At 47.6% G+C, this 16775-nt stretch overlaps 1 protein-coding gene across 1 annotated transcript; it reads right to left on the minus strand.

Moving 5' to 3' along the window:
• Positions 1-11930: 11930 nt before the first annotated feature.
• Positions 11931-16409, minus strand: Msx2 (msh homeobox 2). The gene is made up of 2 exons (XM_027409890.2): positions 16031-16409; positions 11931-12355 (listed from the first exon to the last, which is right to left on the minus strand). The coding sequence occupies exons 1-2, from the start codon at positions 16407-16409 to the stop codon at positions 11931-11933; spliced, it is 804 nt and encodes a 267-aa protein (XP_027265691.1).
• Positions 16410-16775: the final 366 nt, after the last annotated feature.

Consider the following 16775-nt stretch of genomic DNA (forward strand, 5'->3'; position numbering starts at 1 on the left):
TCACCGTAGTCTCAGTGCGGCCACCAAAGCTAAGTGCTGTTGTGTGAACATAGTATATCATTTAGAAAGGGGAACAAGACAGGGAGGATTAAAACAAAATGATGACACCTACTCAGGGTGCACATATGTGGTATACTTGCTAAGGAGCACACATTAGGGCACTTAGCAGAAGTATATTGAATGCTCTCAGAGAATAGCTCATTTTCAATGCAGAGTAAGTCCTCAAGTGGGCTGTGTCCCCATGTGACTCCAAGAGAGGCTGTCACCTCACTAGGAGATCTGGACCTGAATTATCTGTTTTATTGAATATTCTCACTGGCTTTAGTTCTTTGTGGTCACTTATAAACATAGTGCATTCAAGTCTCCAATCAAGAAACTTAGTTGTTCGGATTCTAGAGCATGCAGCTTGGTAGAAGTATGTTTAAAATACTGAAAATGCCTTCCTGGGAATGCTGATTTATTGTCCCTAGATCTCAAAGAGTGAAATGACAGGAATTTGAAAATACTGAGAAACTTGGAGGGTTTTTTTCCTACCGCATTATAATTTCAAGTTGTATCATTCCATGAACAACGTATCATTACACACGCACGCGCACACACACACACACACACACATACACACGCATGCACACACACACATACACACACATGAACACTTGGTTTCTTCATCCACGCCATGTGGATAATAACAGCATTTATCTCTGGGGCTGCTTTGAGAATACAATAAGATAATATTCATGATGCTTAATCTGGAGAAAGCTCTCATTGCATAGTGAGTGTTAAACCTCATGTTGGGGACCCTACAATATAACTTTGAACATGGAATAGTCTTTAATGTCTCAGTATATGCAATGAAATACCATGTAGCTAAAAAAAGGAAGGAAATTTAGACATAATCTATCATACGAATGAACTTTGGATAGGTGATGTTAATTAAAGTAAGCAGACCCTGAAGTCAAATGTTGTGTTATCTGTTTCTGTGATGTATCCATGGAGACACAGTTTCTGTTCCACGTGGTCCCAAAGCCGTTTTGCCACAAATAAACACACAGAGACTTATAATAATTTAAAAACTGTTTAGCTGGATGGCTCAGGCTTCTTATTGGCTAGCTCTCTCTTAATTAACCCATTCCTATTAAGCTATGTATTGCCATGAGGCTGGGCCTTACTCATAATCCGGCATGTTACTCCTTTGGCAGCATCTCCCTGGCCGTCCTCTCTCCAGCATTCTCCTTGTCTGGTAGCTCCACCCATACTTCCTGCCTGGCTACTGGCCAATCAGTGTTTTATTCATCAACCAATAAGAGAAACATGTATGCAGAAGGACATCCCCCCATCATATTTAGAATAATCAAATTCACAGAGACAGCAGACAGTGGCTATCGGGGCTTGCAGAGGAATAATAGCTTTGGTTTACTGGATGCAGTGGTTGAAAGATAAAACAAAAACAAAAACAACTTAGGTACTGGTGATACCCCTCAGAGGTAGAGTACTTGCACACATGGCCAGGCATGCATGAGGCCCTAGCACCAAATAAAGAAATAAATTAATTCTAGAGACGATAATAGGGAAGGTATACAACATTGCGAATGTACCGACTGTCACTAAATTGTACATTTAAAGAGTCATAGAAATGCTAAGTTTTCTGATATCTTTATTTTATGACAGTTGTAAGAAAGGAAGAAGGAAGGGAGAAGGGAAGGGAAGGGAGAGGAGGGAAGGCTGAGGGCTCATAAAGAAAGGAATTGGGGTCTACAATTGTAGCTGGTAACGGCACATTTCTGTAGGAGTCCCCTAAGTTTGAACATAGTAGAACTGACACACTTCTCGGATCTTGTCTGTTCAGCCTGAGTTGCCTGGGAGTGTGTGAGTCAATGGGTGTGTCTGAGGTCACAGTGGTACAAATAGCAACTGCTTACTACCACCTACTGAACTAGCTGCAAATGGCTAAACCAATATTACAACAACCCATCTTCCACCTCTCTCCCAGCTGTGGTGGCTTGGCGCCAAACTCCTTTTAAAAATAAGCTAGTTATTAAATTTTTGAGACTTGTTATAAAGTCCTGGCTGGCCTGGAACTCACTGTGTGGCCCAGGCTGGTCTCAAACTCACAGCAATCCTGTTGTCTCAGCTTCCCAGATGCTGAAATCACAACATGAAGTCCCATAGCATACTCAAGTCTTCTGTTTGCAGCCTGAAGTCTGCATCCACTCTTTTGAAAGCTTTGTGGCCCCTCCCTTCTATGCAGTCCTGTCCTTGCATGCAAGCTACCCACGCTGGCAGAAATATCCCAGGTGACAGAACTTTGCAAACTGTGGAGGGGCACCAGAGTGGCACTTTTTACCATCAGTTCTGAGATGGCTCTTGGGCAAAGCTTTGCAGGAACAGTACACAGGCTTGACATCGATTTACAGTTCATGGAGTTAGCTGGCTTCTGAAAACTCTAAGGACCCAAATAAATGAGCAAAGGCATTCAAGCCAGAGCCCTCGGCCTTACAGAGTGCTCTTTGTCCACTTGTTTTACGTGAGTTACTTAGTTTTAATTTATGATCATGTTTCATAACCTCTCAGCAAATGGCCTGTTATATAGTTTTGAAAGTGATGAAGGCTTAGAAACAGGAGACCCCATTCTGCCCCAGGGGTTTGAAATCTGGGCTCTGATAAGTGCTAGGAGTCTGACGGCCTTTGGAGGTGACGTTCAGAACCCATGAATTACTAATATGTATGTGACCTGGAAATATGAGGGTTTTTTTTTCTTTTCTTTTCTCTTCTCTTTTTTTCCATAATCTATAGGGGGAAGTAACATTTTATAAGGTTTACTGTCCTCAAGATCTTTACCCTGTGACCTGTGTCAGCATGTCCTCAATTGACACAGTTCTGTTGCTCTCTAGAGAGACTTCGAGCTGAGCATAGTTCGGTATAATAGGAATTTTCTTCTGAAATTGTGTCTCTGACTTCTAATTTCCACAGTGGTAGAAATTTACTTCTGAGCCCCATGACCAGTCTCATGAAGGCAGAGTGGGAAGAAAGCATTCTTCATACTTCTGAACCTTCCACCGAGAGATAGAGAAGTAGGCATAAGTCCCACATGACAGAGGAGAAAACCAAGGCTTTGATGAAACTAAAGGGACACTTATAGGCTCGATGCGGTAGACAGTGAGGAAGATGGCTTGCTTCCAGACATTCAAGGCCAGCCTGGGTAGTATACTGAGAATCTAGGGGAAACAAATCAAATCAAAACAACAATAACAAAGCAAGGAGACTGAGGAGGAAGAGAAGGAAAGGAAGGTACAGAAGAGAATTATTTCCATAGGCACTCCCTGCTTTCTTCCCATGCTTACTCGGGTTGGCCAGGGTTAGAACTCTACTCTCATATCTGACTGTGAGCATGTTAACTGACCACTAGCTGGTTCACACTCTTAAAACAACTTTAACGAGGTTCTCTGCATCCACCTAGATAACTTTCTAATTTAGGAGAGCTTCATTTAATTCTGTATTTTCAACTTACAATCACCTGTAACTCCAGTCTTCAGGAGATCCAACACCTTCTTCTGGCCTCCTCAGACATCTGCACACACACACACACACACACACACACACACACACACACACACACACACAGCTGGCTAGGTGCTCTGCCACTGAGCTGCATCCCAAGCCTGGCAACAGTTACCTAAAGAGCTTGTTCTCCTTCTGCCACTCAGCTTTGAGATCATGGCCAAGCCACGCAGTTTCCATGTCTATGAGGTTGTTATGTGGTGAAAATGAAATTTTACTGATTTAGGTTAATTAAATACTTTTAGTCAATTGCTTTTGGAAAGGATGAACAATGCATATTTTTCTTTGTAGTTGTAGTGACGTCAATAATTTTAATTAGAGAATTTCAGGACAGTCTTAGGGCATCAGAGAGTCAGGATCATTGGTGTGTGCAGAGGTCCAGAACAGAGTTTTCTTGGCTTGCTGCTGACATATGAGCCACAGCGTTTACATACTGTCAACATCACTGTAGCTGGTGCACAGTGCAGCGCTGTAGTAGTAAGAGTCTGGCATGTGCAAGGTGGTCCTGGACTCAACTCCAGCACACGCATAGATGACTGGTAGGTAGACAGACTGACAGGTAGGTAGACATACACAGTCATTTTGTTCCCAAAGACTTACTTACCACATCTATTTTCTTCTAAAAACCTAAAAAATTTTACTTTCTTGACCCAGACCCAGGCAGGGATGGTGTATGGAGAAAATTTGGGCATTGTCACCACAGAGAAAGATATCTTAGATCTGATTCGGTTTTTATTTGTCCCAAGCTTTGGAAATACCCTGCCTTCTTTGCAGGGGACTCTTTCCTTCTGGAGCCTGCTTTCCTTGGTACTCAGTTGCTACTTATTGGCTAGGAGACCACAAAATCAAAAGAACCGGCTTACCTTTTCATCAGAGTGGGCTGGGCTTTCTGGTAGTCGTGGAAGGCATTAATATTCCTAACCCAGGAATAATTTAGAGCTGGCTGTCAACCCTCAAAGGCAGTAGCCACTGGTGCTGCCCTGGGCCTGCACACCCTAACTAACTAACTAACTGGATGGGGGTGAGGGCAGGGGGCAATGAGGTCAAGTACACAGCCCTGCCTACCCCCCATCCATAAACTGTTCACATTGCTTTCCTGGAATTCTCAAGTCCAAGATCAGATTCCCTATACTCACCCCTGGGATTTCCTCCATTGTCTTTTGGGCTCTGCTCCACTCTCATTGCTAACCGAACAAAGAAATCCAACCACAAAGACCAGCCGGGCTAACCCGCTGATATGCTGCAGCCTCTGGACTTGCCCTAAATGGCCAATTTAACCTCCACAACAGCCTCATCCATCAGCACCACCTTTCAGGTCACCTTCTGAGAGGGGACCTAGGAGACTCAGTGCAGTCACACAGAATGTCCTTACAAAGTCAGGGGTAATTTCAGCATTGAAATTAAAGCAAGCAAAGCTTTGCCCAAATAGCTCCCTTTTTTAAATGTCGTGCCCAGCAACACAGAAACGCCTTTGAGGAACCTGTATACTTGGAAAAGAAAGAGAAAAAAAGTAAAGGATTGAACAAACCAACCAAATATAACTCAAGCCAACAAGACTTAACTTCTCACAACTGCCCACCTCGGCTCTGCTGACTCCTCTGAAATCCATTTTTATATTCTAGATGATAAAATAATATTTCACACCGATTATAGGGCCCTAGACACCAAAATTTATTTTGTACACACACACACACACACACACACACACACACACACACACACACGGAATTAAGGTAAGAATATCGAAGCTGGAAACAGCACGGCCATAATCCCAACCTCAGAGAGGCAGGAGGATCAGGAGTTCAAGGTCATCCTCTGCTCTTTAGCTACCAACCAACTTCAAACAAAAGCGGGGAGGGAGGGGGGGATAAAGAAAGTCAAGGCTCCCTTTTGATAGACCGCCTTTGCCTAGTGTAGATATGTAATTATCACCTCCCTGTGAATGGAAGCCACATAAAAAAGAGACAGGATGCCCGCACTTTTAAAGAAGAGTCTCAGCAGGAGGATAATAGCATGCAAATAGCTGGGCTGGCCTGGGCTGGGCTGGACTTGAGCGGGACTGGATTTCCAGGCTCTGAGCTCACCCCCTGTGTGATTTGGGCTGTGCTGTGTCACCTCTCTGTGCAATTCCTAGTCGGAAGAGTACTTTTCTCGAGTGAGGAGGGGTAGGGAGAGGAGACCGTGATTTCAGTGAGTTAACGGAAGAGGGGCTGGAGGGGAACGGACGGCAGCTACGTGTCCTATAACATTAGGCGAGGGACGCAGGGCTTCAGTCTGGGGCTCAGTTCGTGCCTCGGGCTCCCTGGAAAATGAGTCCAAGGTTTCTTGCTTCACGAAGCTGCAGGCAGCAGACTGGCACCTAAGCGCTGGAGAAGTAGCTGGCCAGCACGCCACCGCGAGGGAGGTGGAGGCGAACCTCTGGCCTCTAGGAGGCACTATTGTCTCATGTTTTCCTCCAGCGGCAGTGGCTAGGATGGGCGGCAAGGTTTCACCCCGGTTGCTTGTCTTGACCACCTCGGGCACTACTAAAGTCCAAGTAAACCCGATTCCCTGAAAGAAGATGAATGTAAGTCTCTGAGCATCAGAGCCTGCCCCTTGGGGAGCTCTCAACCAAGGGGGGTGGGGGCGGCGGTCCTCTGACAGACTCTTTCCCTTGGGATTCCAAGTGTAAGTTTTAACGAAGAGGTGGGGTCGGGGGTACCTGGTCGCTTGGGATCTCTTGGGCCAGATGAACCGGCCGGGCCCGGTGTCAGTGCAAATTTATTGATGGCAGGTATTTGGGGAGTAATTGAGCGGGGCGGCGAGCCGGGGGCGAGAATGGGCCTCCACGAGCAATTAAATGTGATTAGGCTGAGACCTTCGGGATCCAGCTGGGTGATTGATAACCCGGCTGCATTCCTGCCCGGCTCGCGACTTCAAACGGGCGGCTGGCTGCGGGAGGGGCGGGAGGGGCCTCTGCCCGTATTCTGTCCTTCTGGCCTGGAGTCGTGGCCCCTTCCCGCACCCAGGTCGGTCAGGGGCTGCCTAGCCAGGTGCAGCCCCCGAGAGAGCGCAGCGCCGAGCCACCCGGCGCTGAGTGAGCCGCTCCGGACCTCGCGACATCAGCTTGCTCCGAGCTGCTGGGACAGAAGGAAAACTGGAAGCAAGAACAAGAAGAGAGGGTGGGGATGGTACTAATTTAGAAAACGGGGGTGTGAGAGATTTGAGAGAGCTACGCAGGAGCAATGCCATCTGCAAGGAGGAGGGACGAAGGAGTGGGCGGGAGAAGTTACCAGGATGAGCGCATTAAAAACAAATCGGAGACGGGAAAAATTAACGAGACATAAAGTGGGATGGGCGTGAAAAATAAAGGAGGGGAAGATTATAAAGAAGGAACAACAGAAGGAGGGGGTAAGAGTGGGGGAGGAGCAAAAGACGTGAAAAGGAAATAAGACAAAAGAATGAGGAAGGAGAAGGACGCCAAGGGTCAGATCAATGGCAGGGCGACAGGCCTGGGTCTCAGCTTGTCCTTCATCCCACCCCTTTACCCCAGTTCCTGCCTCAGCCCGGCAAATTCTCTGCCCAACGTCAAACACTCTCTGGTGCCCGGGGCGAATTTGCTTGGCCCAGACCAAAGCATCAGACCAGCTCTGCACCCTTGCAGGCTGGATGAGGGGCGACCCCACCCTAAGCCCGGCATGAGCAATGGACCCCCCTGAGCCCCCATGCCTGGCCCCATAAGCCATAAATCACAAGTAGAGGTGCCCGGGGTTCCCTTGCTGTTGCTGGGATCTCGGCGTCTGAGGAGCCAGCGAACAGTTTCTGCCTGTGTTAACTTCACAGACAGGACAAAACAGCATGAAAGAAATCAGAGAATGTCGTCCGCAGGAGCTGAACTTTGAAAACCTCCTCCGCCCTCATATGCTTCAATATTAAAGAAAAAAAAAAAAACCCTAGGAGCTTCAGACACTGTATTAATTAGTGCAACCACCCATGAAAAGTTGGGTTTAGAGCGGCATTCTTTGCCCTGTGTGAAAAACCAAGTCTAATAAACAATTGTTAACTTGGCCTGTTGCCGCTGGTAAATTACATAGCATTAAAAACATAATGCTTTTCATATTAAGCACTAATTAAAGGTTGGGACAGCTTTAAAATAAGAGAGGGAGGGGGGAAATCAAAGAAAATATAAAACTGTTCTTTCAAGAGTTATGGGAGGTTAATAAAGTATGTCTGTTAGACTAGGTCTGCTTTGCCCCTAGCTACAGCCAAGCTGGAGCCACCACAATTGGGTCTCAATAAGATAATGATATTCCTTTCTCTGCTATTAAAAGCCTCCCAGTGCAAACTTAAAATGATTTATTTAATTTAGGAAATTATGAGGTGTAACTTCAAAGCTTGAGCCGTTAGTAATGGAAAATACCAGGTTGTTTAAAATTATAATAATAATTATTGGAGGACTCAGGACATCAAAGTGTTTTCATCAACAAATGCAGCGCGGTTGGAAAGTCGGAGGTGTATGGAGTTTGGATTCGGCTATTAGAGCCTTATCGGGGCAGTACTGAGGAGTCTGCAGCGAGTCCTCCGCTGCGCTTTGAAGCGGGCTATTCCAGAAAGCCATTTTACTGCTGCTCATTTTGTTCTGGGAGGGTGGGGGGAGAGGGTGTCTGGGGTGAGGGGCGGGTACAGGGGCCTGGAGGTTGACAGGAGGCTTTTCCTCCTTGCTGTGACTACTTTATTTCATTAAAGCGGCCTGTACCATCACCAATCTCGGATTTTTTTGTTGTTCGTACATGAAAGGGGAAGCAGGCACAATCGACTTCACCAACCAGGCCCTGTGATTTTGGGGAGGGTGTGTGTGTGTGTGACGTGGGTTCCTTTATAAATGAGGTTTATGCTTATTTCCAGCCCGGCAGTGGAAAAGGAATGGGGGTGGGGCAATGGCCTCTCCAACCCGTGGCAAATGAGAGGCTTTCAGAGCAAAGAATGGCCGTGGGAGTTTTCAGTCGGTCAGACAAGGTTGCGCTCAAAGGCAGGCATCCTCTTTTCAGTCGGGTCAGGCAGACGTTTCGCCAGCTCCCGCTCTCAGCCAGGCCTCAGCGGCCTACCTCCTACGGCCCCTGCCCCCGCATCCCCAAGCCAGGGCCGAGAGGGGGAGGGGCGGCCTGGGTCCCCAGGGCCAATGGGGTGGAGATGCCCTGAGGAAGCCCCTCTGCAACGGAGGGCCGGGAGTCGGTGCAGAACTCCAAGGCCGGCCCTCCAGATCCCTGCCTGCTTTCTGAGTGCGCCTTGTATGCCACCACCTCCTCAGCTCACCCTTCAACTGGATTCTCAGCCATCATCTACGAGTTCTGTGACCTCAGTGAGCTACCTACCTCTCTGGGCATCAGTTTCCCCGACTGTCTGTGACAAGCAGAACCTCTCCGAAGGATGTGTGACAGATACTGGTTCAAGAAATATGCCCCCTTCAACCTCAAAGACCGGCTCCTCAGCTCCACCTATGCAAACCCCTGTTCCTTTCCCCCTATTTTAAAAAGCAATGAGTCTGTATGAAGTTTTTGTTTTGTTTTGGTTTGTGGGAAGCATTAGCGGATGGAAGGGCAGGTGCATCTGTATGCCAGCTTACTGGCAGTGGGTGCAAAGATGACCAGACATCAAAGGAATACCTGGACCTTTCATTTCCAATTGTCTCTGCGGGTGTGGGTCCCTGGGCAAGCGAAGGTCTTCTATCCTTCTCAGGTCTCCCAAACACCCTGTGCAGGAGCAGGCTTGACCGAGGTGAGCCCCAACCTAGACAGGGGGGTGGTAAGCAGACCAGAGCACAGCACACGGTTCTGTCCCGGGGAAAGCCTAACCGCTCTGGAGCGCTGAATCCGCTACTTTTGAGCCAGATGGACTCTTTCCTGAGTATTGGGTCTAGGATCACGTGCGTGTTGACCAGCCAGCCTGATTTCACTTTATCCCACTTGTTCCACCGGGTTCTCGGAATCATCCTCCGGACTTAATACTTCACCTCCGGAGGCCGCCTAGGGTTAGGGATCCTCGAGGCGCCTGGAAGGAAGCTCTGTGGACAGGCACCCCCTTAGCTACTGATGAAGAAATCTGGAAGGACTTTGGGAAACGTATCTCTTTAATGAATGTGGCAGATTTTGGCCTGGAATTTGGAGTTCAAGGACCTAAAGGCCCGAAGAGAAGCAGTAGCTCGCGTTTTTGGTGGCTCTGCGATCCGCCCGCGGCTCAGCTTTACTGAGAGTGGTAATCAGGCGGCAGGACGCCATCCTCCAATTTCCAGTGTGTGTGGGATAGGTTTGGATCTAAGGAAAGGGGCTCGACCGCCGTGATGAGCTCAAAAATGTGGATTTTCGGGTGCCCAACTCCAAAGTGAGTGCCACGCGCTGGCAACTACCTGAAAGTGCCCAACTCTCTGCTGCAGTCATCAGTCACACCAGGACGCTCTTACGCCCCTCATCTCTGTGTACCCAAGCTGACAGAAGCGCCTCCGAAGGAAAACGAAAGGCATCTCCGGCACAAAAGAAAACTTGGGTTCAAAAATCCTCTTCGGTCTCCCCATCTTTATTTTTACAGCTGTGCTTTAGACTCAAGCCCGATGCAGGGAGGGCGCCCACGTTCTTTTGGGATAGGTGGGCTCCTTAGCGCTCTTCAAACAGAAAATTGTGCTCTTCCGGGGCCCACCTCCTTGAGACAGAGCTCAAGAGTCCCACCCGACCAACCCTTGCTTCCTTTTCAGGTCTCCCAACCGCGCAAGCTTTTTCTGCTCCCACCAGCACAGAGCAGTAAAGCTCCCTTTCTCGACTTCACTTGTTCTGATGGTTGCAAATTTCCAAGTTCAAGATTTTCCCAGGACCATCTACAGACTAGCAGGGTCTGGTGAGCACCGCGTCACCACTTTGAAAAAGCCCATCTTTACTGCAGCCTGACAAACTTTTAGCGGCGCTCAGCTGTGTGGGCTGCTAGCTGACATTTCCAAGTGTCGCAGGACTTGCAGCTGACTCCTCTAGCACCCAAATTTGGCCACAACAAAAACCATTGGATTTACATTAATGGAAGAATTAAAAGTGCCAGTCCTCCCCTCTTATCTGGGTGCCTCCCCACCCATCTAGCTAAGAATAGAGTGCTTTTTAAAATAACTGAGTTGGGACAAACTTTACTGCAATAAAACATTTTAATTTAATTCAGAGTAAGAGATAAGAAATAACTCTTCAATAAAATATATAAAATTATACAAGATACCCTTTCAATGGGATAAAAATAGACTGGTGGAAGAGATGGACAGGAAGGTGAAATACCAAGGAGCTGACTGTGTTGTCTAACAACACCAAGTCAATAAGATGGCTTCACCCTCTGCCCCCAACATGTTAGAGTAATAAATTTCCCTAGTAAGTTTAGCACATACAGTAAGCACACACACTCACACATGGAAACCATGGTTTTTTCCCTTCCTGATTCTATGGGCTGTTGAAGAATATTTAAAATAGGTAATAGTTACAAGACATTTGTTTTTTAAGCAGACAATTACCACACCCTCCCCTCAATCACCTCAGCAACATGTGGAGACTGATGTAATTAGCATTTCACAGAAATCAATTCTTCCAAACATGTTTTACCCTTTCAACTCTTAACTCCAACTACCTGGGACTGAGTAAAGGTCGACCTGACAGGAGTTACCAAGTTTTCCTATTTCCTACCTTACCCAGAGGAGTTCTCAGGGTTATTCTTAGCTTCCTCTCAAGGACCTTAATAAAAAAAGGAAAGGTAAGGTGGAGAAAATGAGGGAAACTAGGATCCCATGTGCATCTCAAAGGAGATATTTCTTATGCACGTAAAATGCAAGTATGTCACACACCTCCCTTCATTTGCAGGAATCTATCTGAGTCCCCTCCTTGTATGAACGCTGCCTACTTCTGGTATGTTTTCCATAAGCAAGTTCACCATCCTCTCAAATCCTAGCAGATTCTGCAAATAATTTCTTTCCCTTTAAGAAAATGTAACAAACAGACTTAACACAATATCTTAAGATGCTATCTAGAAAAATGGATAAATGTATATATAAACTTTGCCTTTCAAAATAACTTGAATTTTTACATCTGGCATATAAAAATGTCTTATATTTTATTATATATTTATACATTAAAAACTAGCAGAGCCAATATTTGTGAGAGGAAAGGGGGACATTTGGAAGATTATGAAAACAAAATAGGTCTTGGTGCCTCTCACCTAAATAACAAATTCACTCTGTATCAAGTGGCCCCTTGGACCCTGTTGCTTAGGCTGACGATGCAATATTTGCAGTCAGAAGCTGGGCTGGCACCACCTTCTTGGAGAGGGGAATGCTTTTATGCACACATCCATCCTGGAGTCTGTCCATTTGGTCTTCTTTAGGATAGATGGTACATGCCATATCCAACCGGCGTGGCATAGAGTCCAACTGGTGGGATGGGAAGCACAGGTCTATGGAAGGGGTAGGATGCTCCATAAATGGAAGCTGCTTGCAGAGGTGAGTTGATAGGGAAAGGCAGACTGAAGCCCGAAGGCAGCATTGGTTTGGCAGCCATTTTCAGCTTTTCCAGTTCCGCCTCCTGCAGTCTTTTTGCCTTAGCCCTTCGGTTCTGGAACCAGATTTTGACCTGGGTTTCTGTAAGGTTCAGAGAGCTGGAGAACTCGGCCCGCTCTGCAATGGAGAGGTACTGTTTCTGGCGGAACTTGCGCTCCAGGGCTAGGAGCTGGGATGTGGTAAAGGGTGTGCGTGGCTTCCGGTTGGTCTTGTGTTTCCTCAGGGTGCAGGCTGTAGGGCTCATATGTCCTAAAGAACAGAGGGGAATCAATTAGTAAATGTGCCACTCTATCCTCACCTAAGAGAACACATAAACCTTGTTTCATTTTTCAAAAAGGTACCTTTGTCAAATCTCTGTGTGTCTGTGTGTGTGTGTGTCTGTGTGTGTGTGTGTTATTGAGAAGTAGTGGTGGAAAAGGACCACATTTAAATGGCAGTTGCTATATTTTATATCAGCTTGAGTAATGTGGTCATGAAACTTTTTATATGGAAAACATATTGCATTGCAGAAAATGGAAATAGAAACCACGACTAAAGCCCTCTGTAAGTTACAGAAGCTGAGCATTATCCAAGAAATAAAACTTCCTCAGAATTCAATCTCTTGCCTTTAAAATGTGAGCCTGAAGTCATACTTGTTCTCAATGGTTAAGAGGCATACACACTGAGAGGAAAATGAAAAGGGTGCTGGGTTAGCCTTGGACCGCTCTCTGAACCAGAAAAGTTGGGTTGCATCAGCCTGTTTATGAAGGATAATCACGCAGATAAGGCCTGTGGTATAATAACAGCATCCATGGCATGGATGGACAGGCACATCTAAGCAATAAACAACCACGCTGCTGTCACTCCAACCACTCTACAGATTATAAAACCCCAGCATCAGTTTACAGGTCTGGATGCGGGATGCATTTCTTGGCTGTGTGTTTTGGCAGTGTAAACTTTACTAAGATGGGGAAAAATTAGTTCGCTCATAAATGGACATGTCAAGGGAAATCACTCTGCCTCTGAACTTGGAGCCCATGATGGCATCTTAGTCTTTCATCCATTCCATGGTTTAGGGCAAATGTGTAAATGATTATTTTGTTGTTGAGAATTCAGAAGTGGGAATAACGAGCAAAATAAAGACATGGCAACAGCGTCCAGACTCTGTTTAAAATGGGTTGTTACAGGAAGCACAGGGATAAGGCCTCAAGGTGATTCCAAAGCAGCAGCTAAACTAATTCTGGTCTTGTTTTCCTCATGGGTAGGGGAGGAGTATAAAGTGACAAGAATAGAATGTTAAACAATTATTTTTCTGCTTTTGGCTTTTACAAGATCTTCTAATTTTTCTAAAGTAGCCAGAGTGGTTACTCCTGTGTATTCACAAGGGAATGTAACATTTCTTGTTTAGTTACTTTGGTGGCCCAAAGAAGAATTTACACTTCATACTTGAGAGTGACACAGCACAAGTCCCAACCTAGCCTGTCGCAGTGTCACATTAACTGTAACTTTACAAAGTGGCAGGTTCTGGGATCAGAAAACAGAAACCTGGAAGAAAAAAAATGGGTAAGAGACTTCAAAAGAGGCTTGATTTTGCATATGCCAATCCTTAAGCAAGCCAAGGGGAAGGGCTTTCGTCTAATTTCACACACCAACATCAAGGCTGGTTGGTGACCAGAATCTGCTCCCTTCCCAAGCCTATCCAAGCTCCCGTCCAGACTCCAAACTCTGACTGCATTCACTTGCTGCTGGCTCCATGGGCGTTTTAAGCAGGGTAGCTTGGGTCACTCTTGCTCAGGCAAAGTCCAGGCCATGAGGATTGTGCATATGTGGCAAAGCCACCACCAAGCTCTTCCCCACCCCATTTTACCAGCCAAGGCAAAACAACTTTTAGCCTACTTTATTCAAATAACAAAACCAGGACCAGGGTTAGGGGTTCCTCCCACCCCAACTCTCAGCTTATTCTTGACACCCTCTGGGCCTACACTTCAGGGCCCAACTATCAAGATGTCCTATGTTTTCAAACGAAGCCTTCTCCGAGAGCCACCAGTTTCTCTTAGAAAAACGCATTATCTAGAAGAGGGAGCACAGCCCACTGTAAAGAAGTTGCAGACTCTGCCCTCCCAGACCTCCAGGTCTAAATATGCCAGGATTTCTGACCTTTGCCCGCCATTGCATTTTAAGGCTGGAATCCTAGATGTGTTGTGGGGCATTTCCCGGGGGCCTCGGAATACACAGGCACTCCAAATTTGTTAAACAAGTTAAGACTTTTCACATTGCTGAGCCTCCATTTCACTGTCAATAAAATGGATAAATATTACTTATCCCTTGGGTGGCTTGCAGTACTGTTTTGGAGTGCTCAGAACCCCACTTGGGGTGATGAGTAAATAAATGTTCCCAAGAGCTTTTTCATGGGCCCAACTGCTGATCCCTCTGAACTCTGCTAAGAATTGTCGTCATCTGTTAACAAGAGGCTCTCTGCTGCCACACAAAGGAGATCAGATAAGATAATGTAGTGAAAAGCACTGTGCAAACTTGAGTTAAATTCTTTAAGTCCTTAATCTCTGGGCCCTTTCTGCCTTTCAGAATTTCCAACAGGGTGGAGAGAGACTGCCAGAGGGGACAGCTACTGACGCCTGGGTATATGGTCTTGTTTTGTTCACAAAATACCATGTATCTCTAGTTCTGTGGGCTGAGAGGTAGAAAAGCAGACAACTTCTCTTCCAGATGAGGTTGGAAAGTCCCCACACAAACCCTGCCCTTTCTCAACCTTCCCTAAATTTAGTGAGGGGTAGTCTGGGGGTGATGAGGAAAACAGGCGATAGAGCAGATAAATCGCAAAGGCCAAGAGATAAAACTAAAGAAAGCTCCAGGGAGTAGGCCCAAATAATGTTAACAGTAAAAGGACCCAGGACCCTAAAGGGATGTTAAGCCTAGGAAGGCAGTCAACACAGACTCACTACAAGTCCTCGCAGCGCAGGTGTAAAAGTTCAGTATGGCTAGCCCAGCGATAGAGGGTCGGAGAAAGCACGGACACCAGTGCAAGCACGGATGGTGGCCCGAGACAAGCAAGCGCAGTCCTCTTAAAACACTAGCCATGATGTCTGAAGAGGTAGCTACAGGTGGCATGCCTCTGCCTGTACTGCGGTTCTAACAAGCTGCCAAACCTGGTGAGCCTGTGGCCACCACACTGTATATTCGCAAGTTCGGAAGAAATGCTGGTAATTATTACTGTGAACCCAGGAGAGCCCATGAGGGTCTGGCCCGAGCTAACTAGCTCGCAGTAAAACTCAGAGCCTAACCAACTAGAACACGGAGAGGCTTCCTTTCCGAATTAGTCTCTGCCACCATCCCGTCGTAGGATCTGGCTTGGACATTGCAATTCGAAGAAAACAAACGACTTGCCCTCCACGTCTGGTTAACCTCCAGACGTGGTTATCTTTACAGCGGGGCGCACTTCACAGGGCAGCCTGTATATTTTGAAGGTCAGTGAAACACATTTCGATACTCATTAGAAGTGGATCCCAGCCCGGCGTGGTGATGCACGCCAGTAATTCCAACATTTAGAGGCGTTCAAGACCATCCTGAGATGCACATCGTGTTCGAAACCAGCAGGACACACAAGAAACCCCGTCTCAACGAAACGAAACTGTGACTCTCCCCTACTGCCGGGGCAGGTACCATAGCAGGCAGTGAAACACAAGCGTGAAGCATCCGGAGCAGGGGGTTAAGGGCTGCAGAAACCAACAGCTGGGCTTTGGTTTTCAAAATGCCAGCCAGCGCGCAGGTACCTTAGACTTCGCGCAGCTAGGGATTCTGGGATGCGGACCGCTCGCTGAACTGGGGTTCCAAGGGGTCAAGAGCATCATCCTGTTAACACCCGTCCCCAGCCCCTCCGGGACCCCACACGCGGATCCAGCCCGGGTCCGGTCCCTGGCGCGCACTCACGGGGCGGCGGGGAGTATCTGCCGGGCTCCTGTATCCACGCCGCTCCATCTTCGGAATTTTCCGACTTGACCGAGGCGGTCTCGAAGGGCTTGACGAGAGGCCCGGGACTGTGCGCGTCCCGGACGCCGTGTCCCGGCAGCAGCAGCGGCCGCAGGGCAGCGCCAGCCGAGGCGCAGTCGGGTGGCACCGCGGGCGACTCCTTGGGCGGCTTCTTGTCGGACATGAGCGCCTCCACGCTGAAGGGTAGGCTGGAGACCTTGACCCTGCGCTCCTCCGCGCTACCCTCCGCACCTCCGGGCCCCGGGCCCGGGCCGGCCAGCACCGCGGGGCCCTCCTCATCTGACGAAAACAAGTCACTGCCTTTGGCCGGAGAAGCCATGACTTTCTGCGCCGTCTAGCTCTCGGCGCGCGACTCCGCAGGCAACTTGCAAGCGAAGACTCCAACTTTTGGGGGGGGAGCCGGCAGGGGCGCGCCGGGAGCCCAGCCTGTCCTCCGAGGGGAAGTGGGAGACGCGGCTCAGCCAATTGGTGACGGCCCTGCTCCTGACGCCACGGATGCTCGCCTCTGATTGGCTCTCTCTGGAGAGGCTGGGGCCCCCCAATTCTCCCCCCGTTTGAAATAAATTAGGAGTTAATTACAGGAGCAGTCAGCAGAGTTGTTATTAGGCGATCCCTCAAGGGTTATAATCGCCCAAACTGAAAAGTCCAAGGCGTAATTAAAGCCGATTGTTTAAAGAGGAAGCTT

The sequence above is a fragment of the Cricetulus griseus genome, chromosome 3, assembly GCF_003668045.3.
Source record: "Cricetulus griseus strain 17A/GY chromosome 3, alternate assembly CriGri-PICRH-1.0, whole genome shotgun sequence".
Taxonomy (NCBI): domain Eukaryota; kingdom Metazoa; phylum Chordata; class Mammalia; order Rodentia; family Cricetidae; genus Cricetulus; species Cricetulus griseus.